Here is a 17787-nt window from a genome sequence, read left to right on the forward strand (position 1 = left end):
AGGAAGGAAGGAAGGAAGGAAGGAAGGAAGGAAGGAAGGAAGGAAGGAAGGAAGGAAGGAAGGAAGGAAGGAAGGAAGAGTATTGACGAGACTTAAAGTTGCTAGCGAGTAAACGTGCAAATGCCGACGGTAGCCAACTCGTTTTAATCGAGTTAGACGTAGTTGATAGTTGAGATAGACAAAGAAGAAAACGAAAAGAGTGATTTTCCTAGGAGGATATTTCTTCTACTTATACCAATGCTACCCTACTGTTCTTGATAAATTCGAATAAAACATCGAATTATTCGAATTCGTTATTTATTTATATGTTCAATTATTTGTTCGTTCGATTAAAACATTAATGAACAATTTTTTTTTTTGCTTTTATCAACAATTATTAACAAATTATCGTCAGCTGTTAAAGTACGTGTGTATGATTTCTTCGTAATATTTAAAATTAAGTTCTATATTAAATAGATTAAAGGATGTTATCTTCTTTTAATGAGTAAATAATTGACTGATATTTCCTAATAATTTGGAATAAATAGTAATGTCATTTTCGAAGAGATATTTAAATAAAATATATATTATTCTACCTTTATTTTTCCTAATGGTTTCTCTTTTGAAATTTTCTAATTATAAATTTTGTGTAGAAAATATTTCTACCTTTCTTGCGAAACTATATAAAATTTAATTAAAAGTATTTTTCGATATAAGAAAAGATATAAAAAGAAACACTGTCAAATTTTTGTATAAAGATAAATAATTATGGAAATTAAATAAAAAAAATAAAAAGGGAATACACAACAAGAAACAAGTTATGAATACTAATCTTCGAAAATAACATTTAAACGTTTTAGAAAGGAAGCAGAAGAGTGATATATTAATAATAGCTTACGTCTAATAGAAACTATGACAGGAAATGTTAGGTCAGCCGACCGGTTAATTCTTTGAAAGATCATTGGACACAGAGGGGTGTGTCGTTTACTAGGATTATCCATATTGATAACAACACACAATTCCATGTCGTGGAGACACGTTCGTGCAAAATTCGCTTTTACATCGAACCTTGTGTATCATCTAAACGTATAATAGATACCAACACCTATGTGATACGAGTATATATTATGCATGTGCATACAGACACATATATATATATATATATATCACTACTACACGATGTCCTATAATTCGAAATACTGATGCCGATCTTTTCTATTATTATTATTATTATTTTTTAAATTCTTATTCGTAGAGTTATATAAAAATTAATGAATATAAAAAACAAAAGAAAAATTATTCTTCCAAAACTTAAAACGAATTTTTATTCGATACGTTTTCTGGCTCGTATAATATCAAATTTATAAGAAGACACCCAGTAGAACTTAAAAAAGATACTTAGCGATACTATACTTCGTTCATTATCGTTAGACGAATAATAAAGATACCATATATCGATTTTCGTGAAAACTTTGCGAATAATTTATTTCGATACTAATAATAGAAAATATTAACCATTGATATATCCTAGTTTCTGTTAATTGAGTTTACTATTTCCGTGTAATATAGGTGGTTCGTCGATCGAAATATAAAATTTAACAAAAGTTTTTCTTTTTCTATCATTAAGCTTATTCGAATAGCCATCTCGTAATGGACGAACTGTACTCGTTTTCTGCATAAATTAATAAACTCGATTGAGTTTACAACCACAGCTGGCTGGCACTGTCAATTCGCGTGCGAGTGAACCGGTGCTTTCAGTTTGTAAGCCAATCAAGGTTAATACTAAAATAAGTAATAGACGTAATACGATAATCAATTGGAAAATAAGTAACTATTTTATCCAATTATTTTATAACAATAATAATAATATTAATAATAATTCAATGAATATATATTAACAAAATTCTACCTCAGAACCATTATACCTAATATTTTTTTTCCAATCTTGTCGCGGTGTCACTTAAATAATAATATAATTATTTTAATAGTGTACACTCTCTCTTAGAAAAAAGAAAAAATAATAGAAAAAATTTAATAATTTAAATAAATATAAGAATAAAATTGTTCAATCATTATTATAATTTTGTCAATATTTAAACTCAAACCACCGTTATAATTACCCAAAAATACATACATAATATACATATTATACGTGTATATCACGTAACATATCCATATATAAAATACGATATTTCGTTTTATATTATTTCTATCGAAAAAGCGAATCGATTCGATAGTTATCGATAGTTATCGGGCCTTTCAGGAAATATCGTTTCCCGTGGTTCGCTATGCCAATATGAAAAATGTGAAACCGGTCCCAAGCGTGCTCTAGCACGGTCTTTCCGATTACGATCGCTGATAACACCTTTCAGAGAGACATACATGGAAACACATATACTCAAAATACATACAAATGTATCCTACTATCGCAAATACAACAAACAGAAACATAGTTTCTTTCTCATCCTTTTTCCTAGGTAACGTGACCCCTCCTCTTTCTCTCACGTTACATTGTCCTCTTGCAAACAACACACACACACACACACACAAACACACACGTTTCGTTATCGTCTGTCGTTGTCCTTTAAACCAAAGAGAATTCCAATCTCGTACGATCCTGTGAAAAAGATAGATCGTTCGTTCGTTCGTTCGCGTTCATTCTTCTACAAAGATTTCTTTTACCTTTCATTACGATTTCATTTAGGATCTGTTTCGTTTACGAGACGAGAGAGAGAAAGGATCATTTTCTTCTTCTTCTTCTTCTTCTTCTTATTCTTATTTTTATTCTTATTCTTATATACGTATAAATTTAGATTCTTAAATTTGAAAAGCAATAATTTTGGTAAGAAGAATTACATTGACAAATATTCTTTTTAAATCGTAATATAACTTCCTGTTACGAATTAATAAAAACGAATAATACGTTAGTAGTTTATTTGTAGAATAGAACAAAAAAAAAGAAGAGAGAAAAAAAAAGGAAATAGTTTTAAAATGAGAGATATTAAACTCGACTGCTATTATCAAACAATTACTCTTTCTATTTCATTTCGTTAATTAGGACATGATTGTTATTTACTGTGAGTAGGATGAGAACTCTTTTTCTAGACAAATAATGATTTCCAGAGTAGAAAATTCTCTCTCTCTCTCCCTCTCTCTCTCTCTCTCTCTCCCTCTCATTCAGATTATTACGTCACCGTAAAATCGTCTCGAATTTTTTGGCGCGAGAAATTACGACGATAAAGTTCGAGAACGTTTCTACGTAATTAGATATCCTGTTAGTCCGTGAAGAGGGTGGAAAGGAGGGGGAGGGGGGGTCCTTCCACCTCGACAATATCCTTAAAAGCTCTCCAAAGTGGTAGCATAAAGTTGCAGGAAACTTTCGTAGAATGATTTTTTAACGTAATTCTATTTGAGTTATCGCATAAACGTGTGTGTGTGTGTATGCGGGTCAGTAGTTTTCTTCTTGCAAAAAAAAAAAGCAAATATATATATATAAAATAATATATTCATCGCGAAATCTTTTTCATGTTTTTACTTTAAAATTAAAACGATAAAACGATATAATTATATCTCGTCGTAACGATAATTATTTAACAAATAAAAATGTGTTCGAATAAGAAAAAGCGATGTTGTGTCGTGTGTCGAAAACTCGGAAGGGGGAAAGAAAAAAAAACATAATTTTTTGGGAGGAATGAATGAATTCAAAAGATATTTCGATAAGGATAATATTAGATAAAGAGTATAATAAAAAAATGTGAGAAAAAACCAATATAGTCGGAACGTATTCGATTAATCTCCTCTACTCTCTCTCTCTCTCTCTCTCTCTTTCTCTCTCTCTCTCTCTCTCTCTCTCTCTCTCTCTCTCTCTCTCTCTCTCTCTCTTTGGCATGCTTTCCGATAAATGCTTTTAATATCTCCATTTAATCCTCGATTATGATATCATTTTTCTAATTTTTTACCTACTGCTACTGTAGCTCGGGAAAAAGAAGAAAAAGAAGAAACAACCAAGGGTGGGAGGAAAAAGGTCAAAAAAAAAAATGCCCCAAAAAAATATGGATGAGAATTAACGACGCCAATGCGATACCGATTAACATCCTATTAGTTTCGAGTACCGGTGATACTCAATGGCCCATAAATTTCTCTTCTCTGGCAAACAACATACACATACAAAGGGGACAAACACAAACGTGCACGCACGCGTACTATTTCTCTCCCTCTCTCCTACCTCCTCTCTCTCTCTCTCTCTCTCTCTCTCTCTCTCTTGACGGTTTCCGAAATTGCGGATTTATGCGCTGCTCGTTATTGAATCTAGTTTGCCTTATGGCACGAAATTAGGCCCCGTTTAGAATTCCGGTCGACAATGCGGGAAACCTCGGGCGGGGGAGGGATCGGCTTTATGCATCGATAACGCCTTCAATGGGGCAGTGCGAGGAGGGAGGGAGGAGTGAGGAAGAAACAGGGAAGTTACAAATAAAAGCCAATGTATCTCGTGCAAACGACCATTTGTGTTTTAAAACTTTTTTTTCAAAAATGTATTCCTTCCTTTTTTTATTCTTCTCTCTCTCTCTCTCTCTCTCTTTGTATATATATTTTTTGGTTATTTTACTTTTTTTTTTTCTTTCGCGTGTGTATTGTGAAGTTAGTTTTTATTTTTTTATTTTTAAAATTTATATTTCATTTCTTCCGCACGTACCACCCGGTTATCTCTTTTGATTACCTCTTTTTTTATTCTTTTTGTATTTTTTTTTTTTCTTTTTGTATTTTTGCACGTCGCCGATATTAGCGTGTTCGCTTTTAATAAAAGAAAAAAAAAAAAAGAGAAAGAACAAAAAAGAACACGATTAAAACGGGGAAGCGCCGCCGTCCTCTCGTTTTACGCGTCACGCGTGTACAACCAACCAACCAACCAACAACCCCACCTCTACTAACAAAAATCGAAGATAGAATATGTGAAAAAGGGATAGAAATAAATATGTAACACATACATATGAAAAAAAGAGAGATAGAGATAGATAGAGAGAGAGAGAGAGAGAGAGAGAGAGAGAGAGAGAGAGAGAGAGAGAGAGAGAGAGAAAGTTTCCCCCATATTCCGGGGAAAAATTTTCGAAAACGATATCTTCCGTTGGTTATCAATTTTTTTTTTGTTCTTTTTTATTTTTTTACCGAATTTCATTTCGAAATTGTAAAGATTTTTCCGATAAGAGGAGGAAGAGGAAGAGGAGGAGGAGGAGGAGGAGGACTGCAATTGATAAAAGAGCTTAAGCTATCAGTTAAAATGTTTATGTTAAAATGTAAAAGATTTTTCCAATGGTAATAATGGTTAATTTAAAGAAAAAAAGAGAGAGAAAGGAAAAAAAAATCGAAAGAAAGTAAAAAAAAAAAGAAAAATAGAGAATGGGGCGGCACGAAACTGATAAAGTTGAAAAAGTCACGTAGCTTTGTAAACCCCATGGATTCCGACGTTATAACGAGCAACCAACGCCTGTTATACACGCTTTTTCGTTCACAACAAATTGTCGTCTTCTTCGTCGTCTTCGTCTTCGTCGTCGACGTTTTACAACTTATTTTCGAAGGTACGTGTACGCCAATGAGTTTCGGCCAATTGGAGCGGAAGAAGATATTGCCCGAGAAAGAAAGAGAGAGACAGAGAAAGAGAATGAGTGTTGTAGTACTTTCGATCCGTGACTACTTCTGAGAACAACGAGCTTCGAATTGGACTTCGAATGATTATAAATTCGAGTGATCATTGTAAAATATCGAAGACACGATACTTTAATTCCTTTTTTTTTTTTTGTAAATCATATATAATTTATAGATGATAAAAAACTGATGTTTGTACTTATGTACGCACGTAAGAAGTTATACTTCTTTAGTTTATATTCTAAAACGAATATAACCTCCATAACCTCAAAAATAACTTCAATTTTCCCGCGCATCGTAAATATCGTCAACTTCGTGGTGTCGATTTTTCGGTCGCATCTAACTTCACTTTCTAAAACGCGCACCAAAAGAAGTATAACTTCAATAATAATATAAATATAAATCAATCACGCAAACGAATGTATTCGATTATCATTAATAATCATATAACGGAAATTAATCGGAATCGTAAAAAGAACAATATTATTTAGAGAGAAATGAGAGATCACAAATATTTATATTGTTAAATTGTACTCTTTGTTACTTTTTGTCTAACATTAAAAAGGAAACGTTAAATAAAAAGCAACGTTTCACGAATATAGGGGAATAAGTTAAATCAGTAAGCGACAAAGGTGGTGTAGTGAATCATCGTATATATATATATATATTCGAAAAAATAATCTGAAGCACTGATCGAAATTCATTTTGCAGTTTTTTCCTTTTGTTTTTTTCTAATTTGACGCTATCCCGACTCTCGCAATAACGTTTCTCATTTTTTTTTCCTCGAATATTTTATTATATAATTTTTATTAAAAAAAAAAAAAACAAAAAAAAAAGAAACAAACCCAGCCAGCCAAAAAAAAATCATTCGCGAACGATAGTGGTGGTGAGTACAAATGGGAGGATGATAAAAATCGCGCGAAAAATTTCAAAATTGTTGAGAGAGACGATGACGGGAGAATGGGATGATGGTAATAGGTGTGGGGGGAGAGTAAAAGGAAGAATATAAAGGGGGATATGGGGGGAGGGGAGGAGAGGTTGGATGAGTCGATTCAAAAATCGCGCGGGTTAGGCGTATTAAGTGCGGGCTAACCGCATTGCGGCGCCAGCTCACGCTCGATGAAAATGACATTGCATCGTCGCCGTCACGTATTGCGGTTGGTCGGGTGCATCGAAGAGAGAGAGACAAAGAGAGAGAGAGAGAGAGTGAGAGAGAGAGTAAGAGAGAGGAGAAGAGAGGAGAGGCTCGGTGCGAAACACACACACATACGCATTTATCCGTTCTATGGAACGAAAAGTAATTAGCAATAAATTTCTTCCCCTGTCACACGAATCGCGGTACGCCATGATTGTTTCTTTTCTTTTTTTTTCCTTTTTTTTTTTTTTTTGATACTTTATTCGCAAAGAAAACCTACCTCTACCTTTTTCTTTCCATCTTGAACCCTCTCCTCCCCTCTCTCTCTTTCTTTTTCTTTCTCTCTAACTTTCCCTCGTTTGGGGATCATCGTATAAAAGAGATCGTAAAGGGGTTGGAGGAGACTTTCATTTCTCTTTTTTTTTCTTTTTTTTTTCGATTCATTCATCGAAGAAATTCTTTTCATTTCTCTAACCGATCGATCGTTCGTTCGTTCTTTCGTTCGACGTCCGATCGAAATCTTCAAAATAGACCCGGTCAAATGATAAAAGAACAAAACTTTTCTTTAACCGAATAGTAGAAGCAACACACACGCACACATACATACTCTTTTTCTCTCACATCGATCACCAAAGACTTATCGAAACTTGTTCTCGGACTCGAACCCTCGATCTTCTCCTCCTCCCCCTCCCCATTCGTTTTTACATCGATCACAGAGTTGCTTATCAACGAATAGATGTGTGTTTTAGAAAATAAAAGGAAAGAAAAAGAGAAAAAGAAAGGAAGGGGGAAAAAAGAGAAAAAATGGGAAAAAAGTTTTCCCGTGCGTGCTATTGTCGTTTAGGAGAAGCAGCAGCTTATATTCTCACGTCTCTCTCCTCTCTGTTGTCCTGTTTTTTAATGCGTACTCTCACGCACTCGGTTGTCTGCTTACGTTTATTATAATGAGGACGAGAGATTTTTACTGCGAATAATGAGATTTAAATTAACCGGGGGGACGACAAACTGGAAATAAACGAGAGAGAATATTTTCTCTTCTTTCGCTTCTTTAATTTATTTTTTTTTTTTCTTTTTTTTCTTTTTATTTTTCCCCCTTTATTATATACGTCTAGAAACTTGTTTGTCATTCGACGATTGTGAAAAGTCGTTTTTTTTTTTCGAATTCTTAAACACCTCTCCTCTTCTCCCACGAGATAATTATTTTAATCTTTATATTTTATCAGGAAATGTATTATAATTGAATATAAAAACGATATCGTTGAAATCGATTTTGCTTTATTATCAGTCGAGGAGAAACTATTTTTTTATTCATTTGATATATATGATAAGGAAAACAAAAGAAATATAAATATATGAATAATATATACATTATTTCTCATATTCTTTTTCCGCATTATAAATTCACGATTCGATATTGACACACTCGAAATAGCACTTTATTTAAAATATAGAGGCCACTACCAATCAACAACACACACACACACACACACACACTCTGTCGAAGGTGTAATGGTTCATAATTAGAATAGTTCCGTTGCATTAGTTTCATGTAGAGAGAGAGAAACTGCACAGAGATAGAGATAGAGATAGAGATAGAGATAGAGAGAGAGAAATACTCAGTATCTCGCATATATAACGTGTCTCATTGCGTTGGCCTATCCCAAACCGCTTCTAGTACAGACTGCAATATCCTAAATGGGCTGTATCTCGGTTCTTTATGTTACAGCCGATGCAACGAGATTGAGACACTCAAGGCACCTGGACGTGAGATCGCTGTTTCTAAGCGAGGAAGAGGAATTAGTGGTAAGTGCATTTTCCATTCGTTTCTTGATTCGATTTTTCCTTCCTTATCACTCACACTACTCCTTTTACCTCCCATCAGAGAACTCTCCTTCGCTTTCTCTTCATTTTGTTTTGGTTTTTCTTTATTTTTATTTCTTTTTTTTTTCTTTACATTCCAAAGCTTTTCTCTTACCCCGATGTCGTTTCCCGTAGCTTTCTCGTTCACCACCGTTATATCTCTCATTCTTCTGAAAACGAACTGAATCTTTTTCTATCTCCTCTCTTCCCCTTTCCTCCTCACCCCTCCTCCTCGCCACCTTCTTCTCTCATTCTCTCACTCCTCTTTTCCTTCTTTTTTCCTCAACTCAAGTTCTCTAACGGTGAGGAGAGGAACCTTTTCCAGCCGAGTTAATGGATTTATCCTATCGTTGATTTTCGCGAGATGTCAAATATTTACAAACGCCATTGCGCCTGTTAAGGCTATCTCTCTTCTATTCTATTCTTTGCTCTTTTCTCGTTGCAACTACCATCACCCCCCGCCCGCCCCCGCTCAATCCTCCACCATCACCACCACCACCAGCCAACTTTTTCTCTATCACGAGAAATCAAATCATTCCTTATTTCAAGAACTACTATATTTGCTCACGAATCCATGGTAAAACATTTGTGTTTTAAGTTTTCTCCTTTCTTTCCTTTTCCTATTCTTTTCTTTTTTATATACCTTTTTCTTCGAAATTTTTTACACTATCTTGAACTTCTTCTCTTATCTTCAGAAAGGGCTTTCTATTTTCCCCCAACTCTCTCGCCCCCCTCACTCCCATTCCCTTAGTAGGAAAGATCATGCCTCGATCTCGCCATTTTATCGGAAAGTGCATCTCACCCGGTTCAACACGCTTTCCCAATTATACTTAATTCTGTTCGGCGCCCTTCTATATATTCAGAAACATCTCCTCCGACCGTTCTTATCCAATACGATCGTGATAACCTGCACGCTTTTCATAGCCTTTTTTTTTCTTTTCCTTTTTTCTTTTTTGTAAATTCGTCGATAAAAAGAAAGTAACTCTCTCGCATAGGGGTATATAATAAGATTTTATTTTGTTCGCACGTTATCATGATAATATTCCGGGGATTCTCGCGGTGGGATTTTTCCGCGTCGGTAAAAAGGATCCCTTTGTTAACGATCCTAGTGATTTGTTATCGATTATATTTTTACAAATGGGAAGAGAAATTAAAAAAAAAAAAAAACAAAAAATAACAATTAAATAAAAAGGGAAGAATGTGTAGTAATATAAAAAAGTGAAGAAATATATTAACGGAAAAAATACCCAACGGAATATACTTGCATGTGATAAAAAACAATCGAAAGTAAAACAAAACAAAACAAAACAAGAAAGAAAGAAATGAAATAATATAAATCCAATGGACTACTACTACTTAACGGATCGTCGATCGTTACTTCTCAATCTCATCCCATCGAACCCTCCCCCCCCCCCCTATTTTCCTTTCATATTTTATCTCCTTCCTATTGTGTTTCTCCCTTGGGGGGTTTCCCTTTAATTTTGCATCGTCTAGGGAGAAAACACGACATAATCGGTGAACAGTGCCGCGTGAGTGCACTCGATAGAGACAGAAAGAGAATGAGAAAGAGAGAGAGAGAGAAAGAGAGAGAGAGAGAGAAGAGATTCGAAATAGTGATTAATGGCGCACGGTTTATAAGCGTGTAGAGCACTTTAATTTATGAGGCGTCTTATTGCGGTAGGTCCAAAAAACTTGGCCGATTAATCCTCGGCTTTGTCCTATCGTCGAACGAGAAACTGCCTTGCTTTTTTTTTTGTTTCTCTTTTTTTCTTTTTTTTTCTTTCTCTCTTTCCTTTTTGTTGTCTCTCTTCTATTTTTATTCTTTTCTTTTCATTACATTTTCATCACCCGTTTTATATACGTTATCATTTTAATTCGTCTCACTTGTTTCTTTTTTTTCTTCTTTTTTTTTTCATTTTAATTTTTGAACAAATTATTCTCGCGTTTTATTTACTCTCGTAATAAGTAGTAGTAACGTTTTTAGAGATTTTGTTAAAAGTATATATATATACAATGTGTGTCTTAAAAGTATGGCTTTATCAAGAATAGAAAAATAAAATGAAAAATTGATTAATGTTGATAGGATTACAATATTTTTATTCATTTGAAGATATGAGTCTCCAGTTACAGTTTCATTAATAGGGTACAAGTGTGTTTTGTTAAAGAGTATTCAGGTGTCCTACTTCTTATGATTCACCTTATTATATATACATACCTTGATTATACCATATTATAATACAACAACTCCTAATCCGAATCATCACACTGTTCCTTATCATGCTCAACTGTCTTACACTTTTCACCCTACTTCTGTAATCTTATTATGTAACTATCTATACACGATACTCACATACCTATATATTAGGATAAATCAAAAGTTCGTGCGTTTTAAAATGAATAATATTTCGAAAGTAAATTTTACAAAAACAATTTATTATACAATTTATAAAACAATTTGTAACAGGATAAACGTACGAATTTTGGATTCACCCTAATATCTGCAACATACATGCACACCATACTACTTACTTATCTTTTTAACTTATTATACTTTTTTCACCTTTCATCGGTAGGTTCAACAGCAAGGAAAAAATCACAATCACAAGCCTATGTTCACCAATTGTTCGATGTATGCCGCTGTAGTAAAGGAAGAAGAACCAGCAGGTACAGTGGTCATTCAGGTACATGCCGAGGATCAAGACCCACCGGACGAAGGAGGTAAATATAATGAAAGAATCCAATTTCTCTTGTTATATTATATCAGAAGACTTCTTCCTTTCCTTTCTACTCGAATAAAGTGAAATAAAGATCAAAAATAAAATATTCCTTTTTTTTTTTTTTATCTATTCTTTTCAAGGTACGATCACGTACGCTCTTGTCACGGCTCACAACGAAAGATTGAAGTTCGAAATCAACAATAAGACAGGATTGATCAGGACAACTCAAATCTTGGACAGGGACGAACCGGCACGTGAAAAGGAGGTTTATCTTACAGTTCTTGCTACAGATAATGGAATGCCTCAGCTTGATGACGGCTGTACTTTCAAGGTTACGATCGAAGACGTCAATGACAACCAACCAGTGTTCGACAAAGTGGTGCGTAACCAGAAAATTATTTTCGAGTTGGTTTGGCCCCCCCTTTCCACCTTCCCTGCTTTTGTTTTTCTATCGATTCGTTCAAAGAACGCAATCCAATTTTCTTGACATATATTCATATGTATATAAAAAAAAAAAAGACAATGAATTTTATGATATAACAACAACAACAACAACAAAAATCATTGGTCGTTTGTATAAAGTAATACGTAAGAATTTTCTTTTTTTTTTTTCAGTAGGATTTACGTTTGCGATTGTATAATTTCGTTTTTTTTTTTTTAAATAATTACATCCTTAGAAACGACAAAAATGTTTAATCACGATAGTATCGTCGCTTTTAAAAAGTTATCTCATAAAAATATATTAGTATTCACATATTCCGTTTTACAATTAGTTTTACTAACAAACCATTCTCGCTCATGTCATTCTCCAATATCGCTTGTACTAACGACATTTTTGCTCGATTTTTTTCTTCTCTTTTCAAATCCAGGTCTACCGTGGATATGTGTGGAAGGTTGGTTTCGAAATTTCAGTGTGAATGGAATTTTTGTTTGGATGATGTAACGACGAATGCATATGATGTTGTTTCCTTGTCCTCATTCTTTCTCTCTCTCTCTCTCTCTCTCTCTCTTTATATACCTCTTTGTATCTTTAGGCATGCACGCACATCTTTCCATACCTTTTCATACTACAAAATATTTCCTCGAGATATACATATTTCTAAGAGCTTGTCGATGACAAGATTCTCGAAGAATTCCGTGTCAAAGGGTTCGCTTGGATCTCCATGATACACAGAGAGAAAATTCTTTGACAAGGAAAATAGGAATAATCTAATCGGCATGTAAAATAGAAAAAGAAAAAAAAAAAGAAAAAGAAGAGGAAGAAATACTTGTTCATCTTTTTCCTTGTAAAAATCGGAATCTTTCTTCGAAGCTCTCATCGAAGCTCAAATTTTTCCGCATCACTACTACTAACATCACATACGTGATCATTTATATTTCCATTTATTTATTTCTTTTTCTTTTTCTTTTTTATTATTTGTTTTTTTATCCCGCAACAACGGTAATATAAATTTTTATACGCGCATGATGATGATGATGATTCAAATGTGATTGGCATGTTGTTACTCGTAATTCTTTGTCGTCCATTTTGTTGAATAATCCAAGCACATGGGATGTCATTTTAATTGTTTTTTTTTTTTTCTTTTTTTTTTTTATTGAAACCTTTTCACAGGCATACAAGGAATCGGTACCACAGGATTTACCATTGAATCGTGAAGTCATGAGAGTGTCTGCAACCGACATAGACGACGGTAACAATTCCGTCGTTCGCTACAGCCTTTCCCCGAGCAAATCTGAAGACCGTGTATATTTCAGGATCGATCGCAACACCGGTGTCATATATCTCAACAAAATTATAGATGTAAGCCATTTCTATCCGACAAAAGTTAATATACGGACAATTGTGAAAGATACAAATTTTGTTTTTTTCTTTTTTATTCGATTATAAATAAACTTCGTTCATGCTTCAATATATTTAATTAATTAACGATACTAAAAGAATACAAAAATTTGATATAATTTTCTAGAAAAACCCAGATTACACGTTTTCGATGACTGCCGCCGCTAAAGACCAAGGTGAAAATCCAAAATCAAGTATTATCAGTTTAGATATTCGCGTAGTCGAATCGCACAAAAAGGCACCTGCTTTCCTACCAAGGCCGATGGAACCGATCAAACTTTTGGAGAATTTCAGTGATTTTGGTGCTAGCATCGTACGACTCCAGGCCGTCTCGAACATCGATGACAATCCGGATCTTCAATTCGTCCTTGTTACTGGTAAAACAGAACAGACCAACAAGGATAGCACGTTTCGGTAGGAAATGAGCGACGTTTTATCATTGCTCCGTAATATGTTATAATATATATCATTCGCGTTTATCACTATTACCAATAATGATCGTGATAAACATTTAACGCTCTATTTCTATTTATAATCTATTATCTCTTTCAGTCTCGAGTCAACGAAGAACACTGCTGACATTAAATTAACGAAGCATTTAGACTATGAAAGTAACAAGGTATACTCGTTGATAGTTCGAGCGTGGAACAATTATGACTTGGCCGCTGAAACGGTGATAGACATAGATGTTCTTGATGTGAACGACAATGTACCGGCCTTTCGAGAGCTCACAAAGGGTAGTGTTCTTGAAAGTGAACCACCAGGAGTTCCTGTTATGCAAGTAAAGGCCATAGATGCCGATGGTACCGCGGCTCACAATAAGGTAAACCACTTTCAATCAGAGTTTCTTTATTTAGCTCTCGTAATTTTCATTTCTATACTCTTCTTCTTCTTCTTCTTCATAAAATTTGTATTCCTTTTCTTATTAATTATTCTTTTTTGTTTAGGTAACCTACGAGCTGAACGATTTTAAGGATTTATTCGCAATCGACAAGCATACCGGAAATATAACAACTCGAACTACATTCGATCGGGAGGCCCAAAGTACTTACAGCGTTTGGATTACCGCGACTGATAATTCACCTAGCGCCCTATACAACACCGGAGAACACAACAAAGTGCAGCAATTGTTTCGTATTGAGATTGCTGATAAAAACGACAATGCGCCGCATTTTACCCAACCCGTTTACACTGCCAATGCTATTTTAGAAAACGCAAATATAAACTCTGTAGTGATCGAGGTAAAAGCTTTAGATGCTGATACCGCAAGTCCTGTTACTTACAGCATCATTCAGGGTAATACCAATGATAGCTTTTACATAGAAAGTACTACAGGAAAGATTCGTGTTAACAATCCGTTGGATTACGAAAAAATCACGGAATATAATCTAACCGTGAGAGCGTTCGATGGCGTTTACAACGATACCGCTAACGTTAAAATCTTCATTGAAAATGTGAACGACAATCCACCTGTTTTCGAAGAATTCGATACGAATCCGACCATCGAAGAAGAAAAATTGGTCGATGGTTAGTATTGATAAATATTTGCTCCTTTATATTTGTTTATTAAACTACTTTATTTATTTTCAGGCTGCATCACGACCGTAGTCGCCTATGATCCAGATATAAAGGATAGAAACGCGGATCAACACATAGCCTATTTTATTCTAAAGGATGATCAAAAACCCCTGCTGAGTATCAACAAATCTGGTTGTATTACTTTAAAGAAACCACTCGATCGAGACCCACCTTTTGGTTATCCCGTATGGACGGTAAATATTTGAAGATACATTTATTTCATTCTCTTTTTTATATTTTATTTAATCCTTTTTATTCTTGTTTTTCATTCGTTTAGGTGATGGTAATGGCACGTGACGAAGATGACTCGCCAACAGCTTTACGAGAATTAGCTACCGTAAACATAACTTTAATCGACATAAACGACAACGCTCCCTATCTCGACATGACGTACGTAGTCTGGGGTGAAAATAAACTACCCGACAAAATAACAGAGTTGAAGGCTCGGGACAGGGATTCCGATGAGAATGGACCGCCATTTAAGTTTTGGATCGACGAGACCGCAGACAAAGAGATTTTATCTAAATTTGACATCCGTGACAAGGACCTTTATGCGAAGGTTACCTTCGATCGCGAGGAAAGGAAAAGTTATAACATTCCGATAGCTATAATGGACAGTGGGAAGCCACCGATGACAGGAACTTCGACATTGACAGTCATTATTGGTGATGAGAACGACAATCGTATGGAAGAGGGTTCGAGTTCAATTTTCGTTTACGTTTACAAAGGTGATGCACCGGATACAAAAATTGGACGAGTTTATGTCAAGGATTCAGATGATTGGGATTTACCTGATAAACATTTTACTTGGGCCTCGACGCAAGAAGGTTTTGATTTAGATGAAGATACTGGTATGATAACTCTCTTGTCTGGTACCTCGAACGATACCTTCCATATGAAATTCCTCGTAACAGAAGAAAGACTTCCTAATATTACTCGTCATCAAGTATACGCTTACGTTAATGTTACGGTAAAGGAAATTCCCGAAGAAGCGGTGATTAAGTCCGGATCCGTACGTTTTACTGGCATAACTGCGGAAGAGTTTGTTGAACCGGATCAAAATGGTGTCAGTAAAAAAGATATATTCCAGGAAAAAATAGCCTACATGTTGAATACATCGATAGACAACGTTGATGTTTTCACCGTTCTTCATTCTCCTTATCACAACAAGACTTTCTTAGATGTCAGGTTTTCAGCACACGGTAGTCCTTATTATGCTCCTGAAAAATTAAATACCATCATGTCACAACACTCTGCGAACATTGAGCGTGCGATGAAAGCAGATATATTGATGGTGAATATCGACGAGTGTCTTTACGAAAAAGTGCATTGTAACAATTCTTGTCGAAGTTTCTTAAACGCTAGTAACGTTCCTTATCCGGTTTATACGAACACCAGTTCCTTCGTTGGTGTCAGAGCTGTTATTGAACCTCAATGTACTTGTCATGTCGCTGAACCTATTGTCTGTTTAAACGGTGGTACACCATTAGCTGATAGATGCGAATGTCCCCCAGGATTGGAGGGTCCAAGGTGTGAATTATTAGGTATAGGTTTCCACGGCGATGGCTGGGCTATAATGCCGCCTCCTGGTCAGGCCTGTGATGACTCACACTTAGGTAAAAATTAATTGAATTTATGATCAATCACCCGTCTAATAAATTATTGTGTTCTTTATATACATTCTTCTTTTTATTCGTAGGCTTAGAAATCACGCCAGAAATCGATAGTGGTCTCATATTTTATTTCGGCCCAATGATATATAGTCCAAAATTAGGAGTTCAAGATTTTATGGCACTAGAAATTCAACAAGGTTACGCTGTTCTCTATGTTGATTATGGTACGGGTACTATAAGATTATATCAAAGACAAATTAAATTAACCGACGGCAAGAGTCATAGGATTGATGTTTATTGGACCAAGACAGTGAGTGATATAATTTTGATTAGTTACATTTAAAATCATATTATCAAGTGGTTTGCTTTTTATAACTAATAACGTAATAATTAATTCTTTATTATAGTCAATTGAAATGAAAGTAGATAATTGCGGCATATCAGCTTGCATGAGTTTGACTGCACCAGAAGGTTCCAATGAGTTCCTTAATGTAAATAGTCCGATGCAAGTGGGCGGTACATTAACGAATTTAGCATATTTAGCTAAGAACTTGGGTTGGCATCACAAGCCAACTGAAAAAGGTTTTGTTGGTTGCATTCGAAATATGACTATAAATGGAAATGTAAGTTATTCTCGACATTGAAATTATTAAAAAAAAAAAAAAAAAGGATAAACTAATGTATTATTGATTATCTAAAAAAACTATCTTTCTCGTAGACATATAATTTAGGAATGCCAGCGTTTTCAAGAAATATAGATCCAGGTTGTGATCATGGAATGGCAAAGGCTGTGTCATTTGGCATCGACACTAATTTTTTAGTCGCAATCCTAGTTTGCGTAGCGATTCTATTGATATTGCTGTTAGCGGTAGTAGTCCGCAGAAGAAAGACTGATGACCTCTATAAAGATATGGATGATATAAGGGATAACATTATTAATTATGAAGACGAAGGTGGTGGCGAGGTAGACACTGGCTACGACTTGAATGTTTTAAGAGCTATTTATGATGCACCACCGATTGAATCTAAAATAGCACCTGTTGGTCTTCAAGGCAGAGGTAAATTAAAATTTCAGATAAAATATTTGATATATTTAAAAAAATTCATGTAAATCTCATAACGATTATTTTTAATGTTTAGCTCCTGACGAGGTACCAGATATTTGTGGTTTCCTAGATGGCAAGAAGGAAAGCTGCGATAAAGATCCCGACACGAATCCGTTCGACGATGTTAGGCATTACGCTTACGAGGGTGACGGAAATTCTGACGGTTCCTTGTCGTCATTAGCTTCATGTATGTATCATTACAATTGTGCGGACTAATTTTGAAATTAATTCACTACCAATCAAAGAATTGATTTTCTGATTATTTTTATATAATATAAATAATTTTAATCTATAATAAAATTATAAAATCAATTGTTTT

General features: G+C 34.7%; 1 protein-coding gene across 2 annotated transcripts in view; it reads left to right on the forward strand.

Annotated features, from left to right (window-relative positions):
* Nucleotides 1-17787, forward strand: part of LOC106785612 (DE-cadherin) — a 158781-nt gene that overhangs the window by 139653 nt on the left and 1341 nt on the right. Inside the window, exons 2-15 of one of the 2 annotated variants that reach the window (XM_014746237.1) lie at nt 8481-8557; nt 11188-11332; nt 11472-11710; nt 12201-12224; nt 12944-13132; nt 13299-13585; nt 13724-13994; nt 14119-14698; nt 14762-14943; nt 15027-16365; nt 16449-16672; nt 16770-16985; nt 17081-17420; nt 17503-17655. In XM_014746237.1, coding sequence (XP_014601723.1) covers nt 8481-8557; nt 11188-11332; nt 11472-11710; nt 12201-12224; nt 12944-13132; nt 13299-13585; nt 13724-13994; nt 14119-14698; nt 14762-14943; nt 15027-16365; nt 16449-16672; nt 16770-16985; nt 17081-17420; nt 17503-17655 — 4266 coding nt within the window. The remainder of the gene's footprint in view (nt 1-8480; nt 8558-11187; nt 11333-11471; nt 11711-12200; nt 12225-12943; nt 13133-13298; nt 13586-13723; nt 13995-14118; nt 14699-14761; nt 14944-15026; nt 16366-16448; nt 16673-16769; nt 16986-17080; nt 17421-17502; nt 17656-17787) is intronic. The other variant, XM_014746238.1, reaches the window with a different exon arrangement.

Source organism: Polistes canadensis, unplaced genomic scaffold (assembly GCF_001313835.1).
Source record: "Polistes canadensis isolate GaletaPanama2010 unplaced genomic scaffold, ASM131383v1 scaffold_53, whole genome shotgun sequence".
NCBI lineage: Eukaryota > Metazoa > Arthropoda > Insecta > Hymenoptera > Vespidae > Polistes > Polistes canadensis.